Here is an 18,279-nt window from a genome sequence, read left to right on the forward strand (position 1 = left end):
GAATGACTCCTTCATGTATTGAGAAACCTTCAATGCCCTGTGCATTTCACGCTTATTTTCAAATAACTCAATCCATTCAAAATAAATGTTGGCATTTGGTTTCTACTTGACTTGAAAGAATACGAGGAGAAGCTACCTTCTTCCTTTTGTGAATATTTCAGAGTTTCTCAAAAAAAAAAAAAAAAAAAAAAAAACAATATTCGAAGAATATAGGTATTCTTTTTATGAATATTTTAAATGTTATCGGCCATAAGACGCACTTTAAAAAATTTTCAAAATATTAATAAAAAAAAATAGTTGCTCGAATTTGTTCAATCGGATTTTTCCTGAAATTTAGTTTCAGTTATATTGACATTTTTAGTATCTATTATTTCATTAAAAAATCTCTTCAGTCCCAAGATCCTTTAAAGTAAATGAGATTCGAGTTAAACTAAATTGCGGAGAATAGAAAAATTTTGATGAAATTTCCATTTTTTATTTTCCAAAAAATTATATATTTTATTTCTGTTTATATTTGTTCTTTTTTTTCTTTTTTTATTATAATAAAAATTATAAAAAAAAACTCGTTTGTGTGTGATCTATCTGTGTTAAATTAAGTTTTTATCAGTTTTACAATTTAAGCAACATAAATATACACATTAAAATTACGCAATTAATTAAATTATCTGTTTTTTTTTTTTTTGTTTTGCACGTTAAATTAACTAAGGTTCTTCTTATTAATTATGTTAAGCAAACAATTTTTAAAAATTAATTAGTTAATAAATATTAAATTTATTTTTGTATTTTCTTTTTTTTCGTGTAAGAAAATGTTTTCTGTTTTTTTTCTTAAAGCAAGTGAATAAAAAATATATAGTTATATATATTTCCCTTCATTTCAAAACATATTTGTTTTAACAAAAATACAAATATTAAAAAAGATTTCCCCTGGCATGAGGAAAGTGATTTTGTTTTATTTTAATATTATATTTTTTAAAAGATGTTTTGAAACATTTTTTCTTTTTAAATGAACACAACATTGAGTTTTTTTGTAAAGAGTAAAGGTAATGTAGGTGATCGTAAAGGTGTAAGTACATAAGCAGCTTGAAGTCTTCGCTTGGCATATTTTGTGAAATATCATAAAGAGATATCAGAGACGCACTCGAATTCTGCCGTCGTTTTTTCCTTATAATTTGAGATTAATATGCCAAGCCATGATGTCGAGCTGCTTATGTACCCTTAGGGTGGGTATACATAAAGCGCATATTCGGCTGGCTTCTTCATAGAGGAACAAAGAAGTTTTAGGTTGACTTAGTTCGATTTTGGTCCATTGTTCATTTCCGAGGAAACCAGCCAAATAAGAGCTTTATGTATTCCCAGATTTACCTTTAAGCAACTTGGCATCATAGCATGATAATACGCCCTCGATAATGCCTAGCTGTTTATTTGACAACACCTTAATATTTGAAGGGGAGTTATTTTGTTTGAGGTTAAATAGATGATAAATAAATGCCTCGTAATAAGATGACCGATTGGGAAATTTGTTATAGTGCTTAAATTATAAACAAATATCCTCAAACGTCTCATATTTATAAGCACTTATTTACCTTTCCCAACCCTCTTTCTTTTATCTTCTCATTATTAATTTTTATAATTTTTTTTTTTCAAAAAAATGTGTTTTGTAAATTCTATTGTTTTGGAAATTATAGTTTTATTTTGTTACAAGATTACATTTATATATTTATTTTTAATCCATTTTTTTAATAAATTATTCGTACTTATTATGTATTTTATACATATGTTAAAAAAATCATTTCTTTTTTATGTTTTTTTTCATAGAATTTTTGTATTGTTTATCTTTACACTTAGAAAGGGAAATTAAATTACTATTTTTAATTCGAAAACAAATCAAAATTAGCCGATTTTGTCAGCAGAGATATATATGCTTAGGCCTGAATGATTTATAAAATCTGGAAGTGTTGGGTCACCATGGTGAACTTTGCTCGCCGACGGCCAATGGTTTAATCTCCAAAAAAAATTAAAATTATTTCAGAGCTGGCTGAACCCCTCAATATTGTGGCAATGCTGAGTGTCCACATTGCTCACAAATGGCAAGGATTCAAACCATGGCGAAAATTCAAGTTTTTCAGTTTTGGGTGAACACCTCAATATTGTGGCATTGCTGACTATTTGGCTATGGTATGTACCAAAAATCGGTATAGTCAGCTTTTGCACTGCATTAAAATTTGCTAAAAAGCAAGTTAAAAAGTATCAGTCGGTTTGAAAATATATTTTGACTCTCGTTATGTTTATCCAAAATCTTGACCCTTTATAGAAGAGATACCGAATGAATGGACCAACATTGTTCAGTTCGCGTCTGACCTAACTCTGGTATAAATATTACGACGTTCCAAGTTGTGAGATCCGTGGATATATTTTTTTCTTTGGAAAATGTTAAACTTTTGTGGGGAGATTTTAAAAAGTGTGGCCTGATATATCCATTATTAATATTGGACCTAGGATTGATAGAAATATTGGGATACACGAAGTTAGAAGCAAATCGCTGACTTGTTTCGCATTTTATAAGACTCATCATTATTATTTCAAATGTTGACGCCTTTGTGGGGGAGGCATCAGAGGGAGTGGGTCAATAAGTCCCATATTCATAAAGTATTGGTAGATATATTGCTATGTGCCAAACATGAGTGTTATGAGTATTCAAATTGTTCACCCGATGTGGGTGAGGTACCAGAGTATGTTGTCCGATCTATCCCATCTTCATACCGGACCTAGAATTGGTAGAAATGTGAGATTTCGCTTTTCGGATATGCGAAATTTTGCATTTTATAAGAGTTATGATCATTCAAAATGTTTACCCTTTGTGGGGTAGATACCAGAATATGTTGCCTGATCTATCCCATCTTTACACCAGATTAAGTATTGGTAGAAATATTGGGATGCGCCCAGTTTGGAAAGAATCGAGTACTGGTTCTGCTTTTTAAAAGAGATATGATTATTCAAAATTTAGACTCCTTTGTAAGAGAGGTACTAGAAGGAGTAGTCCGATATATTCCATCTTTACACAAGATCTCATGTTGGTAAACATATTGGGATGTGTGAAATTTGAAGAGAATCAGAAGCTTATTTCGCGTTTTATAAGGGATATAATTATTTAAAATTTGGACCCGTTGTGGGGGTCCAACATTTACCATTTTCACATCTGATCTTCTGTTAATAGGAATATTGAGATGTGCTTAGTTTAAAAAAAATCGGATGCTCATTTCGCGGTTGAAGAGATTCATGGTTATTCCAGAAGGAGGTACCAGAAGGAGTAGTTCGATCTATACCATCTTCGCATCAGATCTTATATAGGTAGAAATATTTGGCTGTGTCCAGTTTGAAAAAAAGAACCTTGACCCTTTGTGGGGAAGGTACCAGAATGGGTGTTCTAATCTATCCAATCTTTCTACTAGACCCAAAATTGGTAAAAATAGTGTGAAATACAAAATTTGATGAAAGTCGCAAGCTTACTTCGAATTTTATGAGCCTCATGGTTATTTAAAATTTTGACCCCTTTGTGGGGGAGGTACCAGAAGTAGTTGTCCGATATATTCCATCTTTACACCAGATCTCATGTTAATAAAAATATTGAGATATTGTATATTTTCGTACCTGATCTAACAAATATTAGGATTTTCAAAGTAGGAACCAAATTGGATAATCTCTTCTCTTTTAATGAGAAACTATTTTCTTTGAAAAATTGGACCTTTTGTGTGGGAGGTACGAGAAGGTAGGGACCGATATTACCCATCTCCGAACTCGAGCTAAGTTTGTAAATAATATTTTGAAGTACCAAGTTCGAATCAAATCGGACACTCCTTGCGAGAGTTATGCGCTCGATAACCGGCCAGACAGAAAGACAAGATTGAAATGCCATCTAGACCATAGATTTGGAATGGATCGAATTTGGAGATAATGATCTTAACATCACAGGATGTAAGGAGAAGGGTTATAGATCTCACCTGAAATTCGTTAGTATTTGAAATAAAATTCAAACCATGTAAAGTACGGCATAAATCCATCGATTCTGACTACGGCATAAAAACGTCAATTAAATCATGATTTAATTAAAATTAATTCAACAATTTTGATCGAACGAATTTTGATTTGTTTTGAATTTTAGAAAAATGGCAGTTAGTTATTGAAATCGCTAGTGGTTTTTAAACTGGGTTATTTCAAAATAATAATATTTAGCATTTGTTTGGTATGTTTCACTACTTTAACTTAAAAAATAATTTGCATTTTTTTAATAAAAAAAAATAAAAATTAAATTACTTTAAGTTAGGTATAAGTATACGAATTACTTTTGTTATATATAGTACATACAATTATATATCTTTTTTTGTAAAGGCTCAAGTGTTCAGATGTTATGTTATGGTATTTTTTTAAGATTTTTCTTTTACATTGTCTTAGAAAAAGGGTGTTTGTGTTTATAATTTTAGAATATGTTTTTTGTGTGTGTTTCTTTCAATAATAATAAAGAAGCAAAATAATATGGTACATTTTTATATAATTTTGTTTTTTTTTATAAAAAAAGAATATTATTTAAGCATTTAGTTTTTTTTCGGAAAAAAATCAAGCAAACATTGAAATTATTTCTTCTTCATTCATTCTTTTCTCATTTTTGTTTTAAATTGCGCTTCATTTCATTTTTTGTGTTGTTGTTGTTTTTTGTAATAATTATAAATTGTTTTAGATTTAGGAATCTATTTCTTTGTATGGACTTTTTGAATTTCACATTTTATTTAAAAATTTCAATTTTTTGTTTTAAATTTCTTCACTTTGCAACTGCCTATGTTGTTGTTATTGTTAGCTGCTCTTTCTTTCATTTTTAAACATAAGTTGCCACCGCCCCGGTACCTGTTGTTGCATTGGTATTATTGGCTGTTCCAGTTCCTCCGCCACCAGCACCACCACCAGTCGTTGCTGCCGCAGCTCCAGTGGCCGCTGTTGGTGTATGGGCAGCTGGTGTATTGTTAGCCGGTTGTGGACTTACAGGTGGCTGTAATTTACCCGGTACATATTGGCCAATGAATGAACCGTCTTCAGTAAATTGTCCTGTAAAAGAAAAGTAAAATTTTTAATAATTTTTATATACTGATTTTTAAAGGGTGTTAGAAACTTGGGTGTTAATGTTTTTAGTTTTCGATCCAACAACAACCTATCTTTTTAATAAATTTACGGGGAAATTTTAATGGTATTGTCGAAATTTTGGATTAGTTAGAAAAACTTTTCATGGAGAATTTTTTATGGTTTTTCAAGATTTTAAATTAGTTAGAATAACATTCAGTTAACATTCAGGTATTCGTTCTAATCTATTTGTTGTAAAATGTCACGAACCACAGCAGATACAGTTGGGTGACGTCACACTAGGGTTCACATCAGAACCTTGGCATGATTCTTGACCACCACCTTAAGTGGAACATAAGCTTTCATCAGGCTCCACTAGATTTTCATCGAAATATCAAATATATACACCACTATGTATATATAGTAGAGAGGCATATAACAAATAAATGTTTTTATGGGGAATTTTTGAGAATTAAAACATATGATCCTTACATTAGATATAATTTGAAGCTGAAAGGATCTAATATATGGCAGATTTTTATTGTATTCTTCTAAATTTGATGGAGACATTTGTGTCTGAACCAATATTCATCAAAATCCATTAAATTTGAGCTGATATTACATTTTTTAGGCACAATAAGCGTGAAATCGGATGAAGATATATATCGGAGTTATAACCAAATCTAAACCGAGTGTTTTACGGGTGCAAAATACAAAATCGGATGAAACATATATATGGGACCTAGAGCTATATCATAACCGATTTTTTTTTAAAAAATTTGAAACATTTTCTTTCACGCTAAATTTGTTACTATGTGCCAAAATCCATTCGAATCGGGCTTATATTAAACAGTTGGAGCACAATAAACTTTAAATCGATATGTATAGGGGCTATATCCAAATCTGAACCGATCTCCATAATATTTTGCAAAGGTATTTCTGAGCAGAATTTGATATAGTTCCCTAAATATCGTTGTTACAGCGAAGGCTGCGGAAGACAAAAATAATAAATCGGATGAACAATATATATGGGAGCTATAGCTATATCTTAACAGATTTCCACCAAATTGGAAACACGAGTTTCTAGGCCCAAATTATTTATAAGTGCCAAATTTCTTGATGTGATGCACAATAAAAACAAACGAAACGGGCGAAGATATACAGGTTGAGATAAAAAAAAAAACTGCAACAAAGTCAAACGCCCTAATTTTAACATTTCTTTTAAATTTTATTAAATGAAAGCAAAAATGTCGGGAGTAGCATCCAATTTTAGAATAAGTTTAGATTTGTACGAATTGGTCACCTTTGGCACGAATTATGGCCTTCAATGAAACCGTCACACGCTGTCCGAATGTTGCTCTGCGGTATTTTGTCCCATACCCGGCGAAGCGCTTGCTTGAGGTGATCAACACTTTGATATTTTTTAGTGTCAATCTTGCTTCCCAAAATACTCCAGACACAATAGTCCAACAGATTGGTATCCCGAGATTATGGTGGCCATTGTGCGCTGGATATGAAGCGAGGAACCTCATATTTTGTAACCATTCTTGGGTGGCGCGTGCTGAGTGTGATGGTTCTGAGTCCTGTTGCAATGTCTAAGGTCTGCGGCCAAAATGTTTGTGTGCCCAAGGCTTTAATACACCCTCCATAATATTTTCGCGATAATATTCGGCATTTATTCTTATGCCACGGTCGATTAATACAAGCGGAGAGCGACCATCGGATGTTATGGCGGCCCACACCATCACCATGGCCGGCGCTTAAGTTCTGTTGGCCAAACAAAGGTGCACATGTTCAGTTGCCCTCTTTGGCAAGTAAACACGATCATTTTGTTTGTTTACAAACTGCTGGATAACGACAACGAATGTTTTCTCATCGAAGAAAACCAAATTCAATTCAGGCAGTTCACCACTTTCGGCCAAGCGAAGCAAATCTCTAGCTCGTTTGAGTCTATTTACTTTCTTTTGCGGAATTTCAATGGCTTTATCCCGAGCTCATTTTACAATATTTGCCGAATGGAATATTGCGATATATTTAGCTCTCGAGCCATTTTTCGGCCACTGCGACACGGACTTCGATCAAGTCTCTTCTTTACTTTTGAACCATTTCTGCTGATGTTGCTGTTTTCTTCCGTCCACTTCCTTGAGGTCGGGCTACGCTACCAGTATCACGGTAATGAGCGATGGTACGAGACACAAAAGATTTATTCACATTTAACGACGCTCTAACGATAGCCACTTGTGTTTTTCCAGCCACATATAAAGAAATCACTCTATCACGCTTGAATTCCATCACGAAGAACTTTTTTCCTGTTGTACGCTTCTAAACAATATAATGAGCTTTCACTGGAATAATTTTAGCAGCTGTCGGACGAGTGGCTTAGAAATGATAGCAGCCTGAAGTTGGTTGCAGTTTTTTCATCTCACCCTGTATACCCACTCTAGCTATATGGCTGAGGAATATAATATATCTGTATTCTCTCTTTAGATCCTACATGGAATTATGGGTAGATATTGAACTGCTCAAACCAAAGTTTCTAAAAACATTTTAATTATCACCGTTCACTTTTTTGTGTTTATTCAATATGAAAACGTTTTAGTGGAAAAAAATATTGGGCGGAAAGGGAAAACGAATATTGGAAACATTCATTATTAATTTATGTTTTTATATATTTTAAATAATAAGGAAATTCTCAAAACAAAATCAAAAACAAATTTAAAATAAAAATATAATACCTTGTTGGTGGGTGTTTTCTTTGTGGAAATTAAAACTCAAATATTAAATAATATTTACAGGCTATGGAAAAGAAATTAAAAACCAATAATAAATTACCAAAAACGAAAGAAAATGAAATAAAAACTAAAAAGATTTTTTGTTTCTTTTTTTATTGGATTTTTACGATTTTTTAATTGTAGTTTTTGTGGTTTTTCTTTTTATTTTTTTGTTTTGTTTAAAAATTATTGTATAGTATTATATAATACGAAAAAGAGGTACAAATTTAACTTAACTAAAGTTAAATTTACATTTAAAAAAATAAACAAAAAAACATTACAAAGTATGTTTTCTTTTTTTTGTTTGCTGTTTGCTTTTACTGTTACTAATACAAAAAAAAATATTTTTAATGTTAAGCTTTTAAGGTTATGTTATATAAAAAAACTATATATGCAGTTACAAGAAGAAAAAAAAAAACAGAAAAATAAAATAAGAGAGCATGGATACTTATTACACATATAAAAAACATAAAAAAAATACAAATTAAAAAAATACAGTGTATAGAGATTTGTTTTTTGTTTTTGCGGAGTTATGGAAACAGGGATGGATGCTGTGAGGTTGTATTACAAAAAATACACACAAACTTATATAAACAAATATATATAATTTTTTACTTTAAGCAATAATAACTATTTTTTTATTATGATAAAATAAAAAAAAAATAAACAAAACAGGAGGGAGAGAAAAATTAAAAAATACACGATTTTCTTGAACATTTCAAGGGAAAGAAAAAATAAAAATTACACAATTTACTTTTTTTTATTACTACACAAAATATATATATTTTTTAGAGATTACCAATGATGATTCGTCGTTTCACAAAATATTCGAAATTGCCTTAAATATTTTTTTAAAAAATTAATGAAATAAAAATAATAAAATTTAGCTGCTGGCAGTAGTTGGGGTTTCCTTTTTTTATAATTTCTTGAAGTTTTTATTTTTACATACAAAAATATAAAAAATAGATAACTTTTTTAAGGGAGAATTGCTAAGTGATGTTCATATTGCTGTGTGGCTTTAACAAATTTGAAATATTCATTCGATTTATGCCAAATATTGGGATGGAAATATTGAAAATTGGTGGTTTTTTTACTTTGTTCTTATTTTAATTTATATATAAAACTTTTTTATTTTATTTTTTTTTATTAAACTAAATTAAATTTTACGTCCATATTGACCTATAAAAGAACCATCTTCATTCAAACCTATGAAGATTTTGAAAAATATTTTTTTTTTGAAATCACATTAAATAACAGAAAAATACACACAAAAGGCATTTCCAATAATCCCCAAAAAAGCAATACATTTTGTTTACAGATTAAAAGTATATAAATATATATTTGAATGGTGATGATTATTCGTGGATGATGTCATAGGTGGGTGGTTGGTTGGTTCGTTGTCAACAGGTTTGGTTGGGGTGGCACACACAAAATGTCGTTGTAATATATTTAGATACATTTGTTGTTGTATTTGTTTTACACACAATGGATGATGATTTGATTTTTTTACACATTTTTTTTGGATTGAAAGGCGTTCACAGTAGAGGAGTCATAGAAATACAAAACATAAAAATGAAGAAAAAAAGAAAAAACAAATTAAATTAATAAAATAAAATAAATAAATATTTTAACAAAATTAAAATTTGTTGCATAACAGAGCATTAAGAATATTGTTTTATTAAAATAGATTTTTTTTTGTAACAAAATTGCTGATTGGGTGTTTTTTGGTTGGTTGCATGTTGATGAAAATGAGCTGAGTTTTGATTTTTTTGCAATGTTGTTGTTGTTTGCAGTTGATGATTATTTTTTTTATGAAAACAAGTGATTGATTTTTTGAATTTTGATTAAATTGCCATGTAGTAGTAGGAAAGTATAATAAGCATTTAAAAAAAATTTCGGAATTGAAAAATGTAACTCAAGCCATAACAAGAAGAACGAATGCCATTTGTTTTAGTGTTTAATATTTTTTTTTCCTATAAAAATAACGCCTTTTCAAGCAGAACCAAAAATTAACAAGTAAAAAACAGCAAATTTCGGCCAGGCCGAACTTTTAATACCCTCCATCACTTTGAAGGAACTTGAAAAAATTAAAAAAAAAATCCGTAGAAAAATACCTCTCTAAATGATACCCATTCAAATACGAAATTTGAAATAATTCCGGTGAATAATGTCGCTAAAATTATCAAAATACTAAATATCGGGAGGTGCCGTTATATGGGGCCTCTACGCGATTTTTTGTTATAGGCTGTAATATCCATAAGAACTTCAAATATCAAATTTGAAACAATTCCAGTGAATAATGTCGCTACAATCATGAAAATACCGAATATCCGGAGGTACCGTTGTATGGGGGCTATACCAAGAAGTTGACTTGCGCAGACAATTTTCTGTCATAGGCTGTACTATCCATTACGAACTTCAAATGCCAAATTTGAAATAATTCCGGTGAATAATGTCCAAAATCATAAAAATACCAAAGACATAGAAGTGTAAAGATAGGACAAGACAGAGTTAAAATACGGTAACCCTGAGAAAATACCTCTGTTGTTACGATATCATAACATAGTTACCAACGTTAACTGATTTACACCGCTAAGGCAAGAAGCTAATTTGTGGAAAGACCCATGGAATAGAATTTTGAATCCAAAATTTTGGATTTTTCAAATTTTTATTTGTTATCCGTTTCTGTAATAGTGGTTTTTATATTAACATGTCTTTGCCATGAGCTGTTACTCTCTCTATGTATTGTAGACACAAACCATTTGCTCAAAATGCATTTTGTCTAGTCTTTACCATGTTAGGTCTTTGAAAATACCTAGTATAGGGAGGTATTGTCATAGTTTGTAGAACATATTATGAGCTTTAAATACGAAATTTGAAACAATTCCGGTGAATAATGTCGCTAAAATCCTTAAAAATACCAAATATCGGGAGGTACCGTTATATGGGGGCTATGGACCTGCACAGACAATTTTCTGTCTTAGGCTGTAATATCCATTACGAACTTCAAATACCAAATTTGAAACATTTTTGGTGAATAATGGCGCTTAAATCACCAAAATACCGAAAATAGGGAGGTACCATTATATGGGGGATATGCCAAAACGTGGACCTACATTATCAATACGAAAAGTCCTGCAGACATAATACACATTTGAGTAATATTTTATCAATCTACTTTATTTCGTTCGGAAGCTAGAGTGATTTCCACAGCCGGATGTCACTAAATCGACGTAGAATTTTATGCTGATCAAGAATATATACTTTTTGGAGTCTAAAATGTATATTTCCACATGTGAACTTTTTTGTCGTTTAAAAATAACGTCTTATAACATTATAAATCAAGTAAGCAAAGGCCAGTTGATACACTAGAACACTACAATTTACGGTAAATTTTCTGCAGATTTAAAAAAAAAAATAAATAAATAAAAAATAAATAAATAAAATGTGCGTGAGGTACCAGATATAGTCGTTGAGAGATATATTTAGATATAACAATTTGTAAAGAATCGCTGACTTGTTTCGCAAATTATGACAGACAAATGTTTTGGAAATTTTAACCCTTTGTGGGTGATGTACCAGAAAGGTTCGCAGACAAAACATCTTGTGTTAGAAAAAACGTTTGTATGTGTTAAATTTGAAGAGAGTTGGATGCCTATTCCCCATCTTTGAGCGGTTTGTTTTTCAAAATCTTGAACCCTCTGTGGGGGAGGTTCTAGAGGAAATGGTCCGATCTCTCCCATATTTCTTACAGATCTTGTGTTAATCGGAATATTGAGATGTGCCAAATCTCAATGGAATCGGATATTTATTTCACATTTGTCGAGGTACCAGAAGAAGTGGAACGATATATCCCATCTTCAGAGCATATCTTGTGTTAGGAGAATAATGGGAAGTGTGAAATATGAAGAGAATCGGATGCTTATTTCGGATTTCATAATTGTTTTGGTTATTCAAAAATTTTGGACCTCTGTCGGGGAGGTACCAGAGAGAAGGGTCCGATATCTATTATCTTTATAACAGATCTTGTGTTGATAGAAATATTGAGATGTGCCAATTCTGAATGGAATCGGATGTTAATTTCGCGTTATATGAGCTTCATGGATACTTAAAATGTTGACCCTTTGTGGGGTAGGTACCAGAAGGAGTAGACGAATATATCCCGTCTTTAGAGCAGATCTTGTGTTAGTAATCATAATGGGATGTGTGAAATATGAAGAGTATCGGATGCTTATTTCGGATTTCATAATAGTTTTGGTAATTCAAAACTTTGATCCTCTGTGGGGGAGGTAGCAGAGGGATGGGATCTACCATCTTTTTAACAGATCTTGTGTCCATCTTATTGTCCATTTTCGCACCTGACCTAACACTTACCCAAATATTAGGATGTGCAAAGTTGGAACAAAATCGGATTATCCTTTTTCTTTTTGAGCAATAAATTATTTTCTTTGAAAATATTGACATTTTGTGTGGGAGGTACCAGAAGGAGTGGACCCGTATTACCTAATATTTGATTTGATAAATCGGATACTCCCTTCAAGAGTTATCATGTGCACCAGCCAGACAGACAGGCGGGGGGACGGACATCGCTAAATTGGCTCCAAATGTCCTAACACGGATGTGGTCCAAAGAGACCTAGGATCCAAAACCATTATTTCGATGAGGCACGTTTTGGCCGTATCAGCCATTTGGCTAAGGGTATAACTAGCCATATGGCAGAGGGTATAAAAAATGAAAAAAAAAATCAAGACTTCGACCGCTCCCAAAAGTCTCTTGAATATTCATGAGAAACTGTAATTGGATATAAGGGAGCCGATGCGCATTGGTGGCGCATCCGAAACAACTCCGCAAAAATAGTTGTTACAAATCTCGCTACGAGAATCATAACTCTAAAAAGATAATGTTTAGAACTCCAAAAGTCGGAGATTAAGCACTTATATAACGAGGACGAAGAATATTAATAAGTACTTATGGTACGTCCATTTGCTGGGCATAATCTTCCCTGTCTTACCTCTTGACAAACATTTTCATTTCCCCACTAATATAGAAATGCTTTTTTTTTTAGAAATCAATAAGAGTGGAATTAAACCTATCTATTTTGATATAACCACTCAAACGACAACAAATAGAAATGGGAAACAAATATTTTGTGCAAATTCCAAAAAAACTCAAAAATTTATGTTCTGTTCCAGAACTGAAAAAAATGTGAATGTTTTTACTTAGATAAACGATTTTTAAAACTATCTTCTTTCGCTTTTCAAAGATTTTAATTTCATTCGGTAAAAGTTTTCCTGTAATGCCTCTTACGGAGTCTCGAGAACATGATTATAACCTTTGGGGCAATTCACGAGTATTGTAGTCACTAGTTTGATTTGCGTTGGAAGTTTTGCCCCACAGGGAAAAGTTTTGAAAACATATTTTTGAATCATATTCGATGTATCCCCAACAAATAAATAACTAATTTTCAATTAGTCCAAATATTATTCAGGCTGCAATATAGTATTTTATTGCAATAATAAAATTCCAGACATTTCTACCTGATCGTCTACGTATAAGCTTCGAAAGGGAATATTCTTGATTAATATTAGAATATTAATACAATTTGGCTCAGAGAGATTTATTAGTTAGCTGTTTTTAAAAACGAAGCTTTTTAAAGAATTTTGGCTATCCAAAATAGAATTAAAATTTTTGTGCTTGAATTTTGTTGTTTAAAGCAATTTTTTTGGCATATTAAAGGCAATCAATGGCAGAGGCGGCGGTGGCGGCAAGAACAAGTGTTTAGGAAAAAAAACTTTGTAAATAACATTTTAACAACATGCATAAACTTGTGGTTTACCTTTAAAAATATATTTTGATTTTTTTTGGTAAAAAAAAGAATTTCTAATGAAATTATAAAAGAGATTTGCAAATCAAAGGATTAGCTTATTTTTTAAGGCCAACAGACGATGTGGTGGGTGGAACAGTTGCAGAATCTTCTGCCTGTTCGGAGAGGGTGGGCAAAGTTTGCTGAAGTTTACGGGGCCCAGCTGAGCTCATTTTCAACATTCAATGCGTAAAAATGAAAATAAATTTAAAGAAAAATATATAAAATTAACTTAAGAATAAAATCAATGAAATAAAAATATAAAAAGACTAAATATTTTTCAAGAATTTGAGAAAGTTTTGTCATGGAAACCTACCTGTATCACCATCTCCATATTCGGCCATTGAATCGGTATCACTTTCCAGGCCTGGTTTTGCTGAACTAACAGACTGGCGACCAGCGCTCTTGTTGTCCAAACTGAAATGAGGAAATTCCAACCATTTAATAACTTCCTCAAAATATTTTTTCTTGTCGTTGAACTTACGGTTGTGAGTATTCATGGAAACCACCTTCATCTGGATAGTCGCGTCTGCCATTTGCCAATTCCCGATCGTGTACATCATATTTGCCACCACGATTGCGGCGTATAATACAAATAATAATGAATAGTATTATGATAATGGCCAGGGCCAACATCATGCCGATAAACCAGCCGGCATTAGCTAAATTCTCGTTGGGCACCTTAATGGGTCCCTCAACAGCACCAATATCGATTTCTTGGATATCACTTTCAGTCATGAAATGACCATCAACGGCCACCACACGGAATTCGTAGACAGATTCGGGATCGAGGCCGGCAACTTCTTGATAATCGCGATTCTTTTCTTCGGGTGCTTGGTTCCATTGGGTTTCTCCCTTGATTCTGTAAATGTCAAAAATGAAAATATACATTCCAAAAGAGGTAAATAACAAAATAAAACCTACCTGTATTGGGTGAAGAAGTGGGTACCAGCATGTCCCTCACTGTTGGGTTTCCAGTTAATACGGAATTTGGCCAAACCATTATCGGAGGGTTCTTGATGATATTCGAAATAGGGTACGGCAGGTTCCTTGGATTCTTCGGTCAAGGTGCGTTTCTCAATGAAATGTCTGAAAATAAAGAAAAGGTTAAAAAAATTCCCCTCCTCCTCCTTGTCCTCCTCTAAAAAGAAACCACTTACTCTGTTCCTTCACCCGCCTTGGTTGTGGCCGCAATGGAAATCCTGTATTTGGTATTGGGTTTCAAACCGGCCATTTTCATGCTGGTCACCCGTGGGTCGGTAATATGTGGATCATATTCACGTCTTTCGCCAACATAGCTGCCCTTGACCTCTTCATAGTAGATCTTGTAGCCGGTCAATTTGCCATTGGGATTTAGGGGTTTCTTCCAGACCAACCAGAAGGCCGAAGAACCCATGGGATAGGCCGACAACGATTCAACGGGAGATGGTACACCTTCGGGTGTATCGAAATCAATAACAGCACTGGGTGGGCCATTGAAACCACCATTATAGGCCAGGACACGGGCGAAATTCTTCGAATCAGGTTTGAATTGTGTGACCAAGGCTTGATTGGAATCTCCCTTGACATGGATTTCACGCAGACCTTCTTCACCCTCCTTTTCGGTCCAGGTTTGAATCTTGTAACCCTTGAAATGGCCGCGTATGGATTCGGGGCTAACGGGATTCCAGTTCAATATGGCAGAGGTGGCACCCACCACCTGGGTCATGCTGAAATTCGTGGGGGCTTCCAAGGGACCTGTAAACAAACAATGGAATTTTATTATTTATCAGCAATGCCTTTTAAAGTTTCCAAATACTTACGATCCTCTCCAGACCAACCCACAACTTCCTCAGCTGCCACATTGGCCTGACCCATTTGATTAATGGCCACCACCTTGATGAGATAACGCACAAACGTGGGCTGATCTTCAATCACCAAACTGTCCTGTTCCCAATTGTAGATATCCTTGTTTTCCCAGTTGGCAGCCGGTATGTCACGCTTCCAGGATACACGATATTGGAAGTTTGGTCCATTGTGATCAATTTCGGGCATGGCAGTCCAGGTGATTATCAAATTTGTGGGTTGTTTACCTTGGCCTTGAACATTATCGGGATTCTTGTAGGGCACATCGGGTTGTGTGGTACACACCTCGCTGTGATCCGAGGGTGGTGAGGGTCCAATTTTGTTAAATGCAATTACCCGGAATGTGTAGTTGGCCCACGGAGACATATCAACAACAAAGGATGTGTCGGTAGAAGGCACCTTTTCATAGGCCACATCCCAGGTGTCCGGCGTGAATGAGGTATTGAATTGTATGGTGTAGTGGAGAATGGGAGAACGATTATCACCACGTGGCTCCCAGGTGATTTCAGCCAAACGTGGTTTACATTTGACATTCTTTAGGGCAGGGGCATTAGGGACATCTTGTACAATGAGATTGGCACTACCGGTAGCCTCATCCAATTCGGTACGGGCCACACAGGTATATTCTCCGGAATCCAATTCAATGGTTTTGGCAATGGTCAGAGAGTTGTCATTGGTCTTGACAAAGCGGGCTTCGGCCTCAAAGTCGATTTGTTGGGAATCCTTCCACCATTCAATGGTCAGGTTCAGGGTATCGTCATGGGCCTCATTACAACGGAAAGTGGCCGATTGGCCAGCTGCAACTTCATAGTTTTGTGGAGCCTGGGTTATGCGTGTCGCTTCCTTGACGGCCAAACTTCCGTTGGCTGACTTTTCGCCAAACTTATTCTTGGCATGGCAGGTGTATTGGCCAAAGTCGTCATGGATCACTTGCTGGATGTGTAAATCTCCCGAGGGCAAGACAGTGAAACGTCCACCCGTCAATTCACGGCCATTGTGCAGCCACTTAACCTGCGGCTTGGGGGCACCAAAGACACGACAACGCATTGTTACATTCTTTCCCGTCACTGTGGCCTCCTTGCGTGGTGGCTCCTCAATCTCTGGCGGCAAAGCCAACACGTTCAGGTAAACATCCTTGTAAACGTAACCCAACGAATTGGTGGCGTTACAACCATAATTACCCGTGTCACTCTTCACCAAATCGTGGATAACAATGCGATTGGTTTCAACGGTGCGTCGGGGGTTGGGTGGTGCCTGGCCAATGGGCTTGCCATTGTGGATCCATTGTATGGTGGGCTCGGGCACGCCAGAGGCTTCACAACGGAATTCCACTGTCTCGTCTTCGGCAGCATTTTGAATTTCGGGTTCAACGGTGAAATAGGGGACGGCTTGAATTTCCAGTTTGATGGAGTACGATTGGCCCTTGCCCACACCGTTGAACACGTCACAGGTGTAGGTGCCGGCATCCTCAAAGGTGGCATAGCGTATTATCAATGATTTGCCATAGTTGCCTTGCGAAATACGATCGCCCCAGGCAATGGGTTCGCCGTTTTTGCGCCACACTGTCTCCGGCAACGGTGTACCGCCATAAATACAAAACAGCTCAACATATTTTCCGCGCAATGCCACCTCATTCTTTCTGGTCACATATTGTTGGGTGGGTGCGAACTTATTCTGCGATGGACTTATACCCGTCTGCTTGACATCCAACAATACACGATTGCCGATCTTGTATTCGTTGCGGAACACTGAGGTAGCTGAACAAGTATAAAATGTGTCGGTGGAGGCATCCTCACGGGTAACATTCGAAAACCACAAAGTACCCTCGGGATCCAGGGTCATGCGTGAACTGTTAATCGTCTTAATGCCAGCATCAAAGGTATTCTGAATTAGCCAATTGACCGTGGGCTTGGGCCAGCCATCGGGCGCCTGGCATTGCAACGAGAAGGGTTCACCCTCATTTGCCTCGACAATTTTCTTTTCATCTTCCTTGAATGCATTCAATTCGGCCTTACGTACGAATACAGAATTTGAGGTGGCAATGCCAAATTCGTTCTCGGCAAAACATTGATATTGTCCGAGATCTTCGTCCTTGGGTGAGGTGATGACCAATGTGCCGCGACCCGGTTGTTGCAGCATACGATTGTCGTAGGCTTGCCAATCGAATTTTTTGCCATTCTTAATCCAGCGGTAACTGCAATGAGGGCGAGAGAGAGAGAGAGAGAGAGAGAGAGAGAGAAGAGAATAGAGAAAACAAATTGAGATTAATTGAAGTGTTAATTGTGAGAGGGGGTAATTAAAATGTGTGTGTGGAGAGCAGTGTTGCCGTTTTGGGCGTTTCCGTCCAAATTTGGGCGGAAAAAAGATAAATTTTGTGGTTTGGGCGGAATTTGGGCGGATTTTTTCCATATTGGGTACAAATTTACTTTTCATTGTTTATTTTTACGTAATTTAATTTTTTTTATTACTAACTGAATTTTATATTTTTTTTATTGAGATGAATCGTTATTTGTTTTATAGATTTTTGTTAAGTTTTTTTAATAATATATATGTGATACCCTACAACACTACAATATGTTAGAAGCCCCCTCATGTCCAAATCCATTTTGGAAGATTTCGCTTTCGAAATTATGTCACGGAGCACTGCCTAGATATTACCCTTAGCATTTTGACCAGGGACATTTTCCCAATATT

The 18,279-nt window shown here is 34.8% G+C and overlaps 1 protein-coding gene across 3 annotated transcripts in view; it reads right to left on the bottom strand.

Annotated features, from left to right (window-relative positions):
- Positions 1 to 4,698: 4,698 nt before the first annotated feature.
- The window catches only part of LOC101899792 (neuroglian), a 207,676-nt gene continuing 194,095 nt past the window's right edge, over positions 4,699 to 18,279 (bottom strand). Inside the window, exons 4-9 of one of the 3 annotated variants that reach the window (XM_059121916.1) lie at positions 15,543 to 17,779; positions 14,901 to 15,477; positions 14,665 to 14,829; positions 14,225 to 14,602; positions 14,057 to 14,157; positions 4,699 to 5,094 (exon numbers count right to left, since the gene is read on the bottom strand). In XM_059121916.1, the coding sequence (XP_058977899.1) occupies positions 4,868 to 5,094; positions 14,057 to 14,157; positions 14,225 to 14,602; positions 14,665 to 14,829; positions 14,901 to 15,477; positions 15,543 to 17,779 (3,685 nt within the window). In that variant the 3' untranslated portion in view covers positions 4,699 to 4,867. Of the gene's footprint in view, positions 5,095 to 8,484; positions 9,084 to 13,746; positions 13,904 to 14,056; positions 14,158 to 14,224; positions 14,603 to 14,664; positions 14,830 to 14,900; positions 15,478 to 15,542; positions 17,780 to 18,279 lie in introns of those variants that run through there. The other 2 variants (XM_059121918.1, XM_059121917.1) reach the window with 2 other exon arrangements.

The sequence above is a fragment of the Musca domestica genome, unplaced genomic scaffold, assembly GCF_030504385.1.
Source record: "Musca domestica strain aabys unplaced genomic scaffold, Musca_domestica.polishedcontigs.V.1.1 2, whole genome shotgun sequence".
Classification (NCBI taxonomy): Eukaryota; Metazoa; Arthropoda; class Insecta; order Diptera; family Muscidae; genus Musca; species Musca domestica.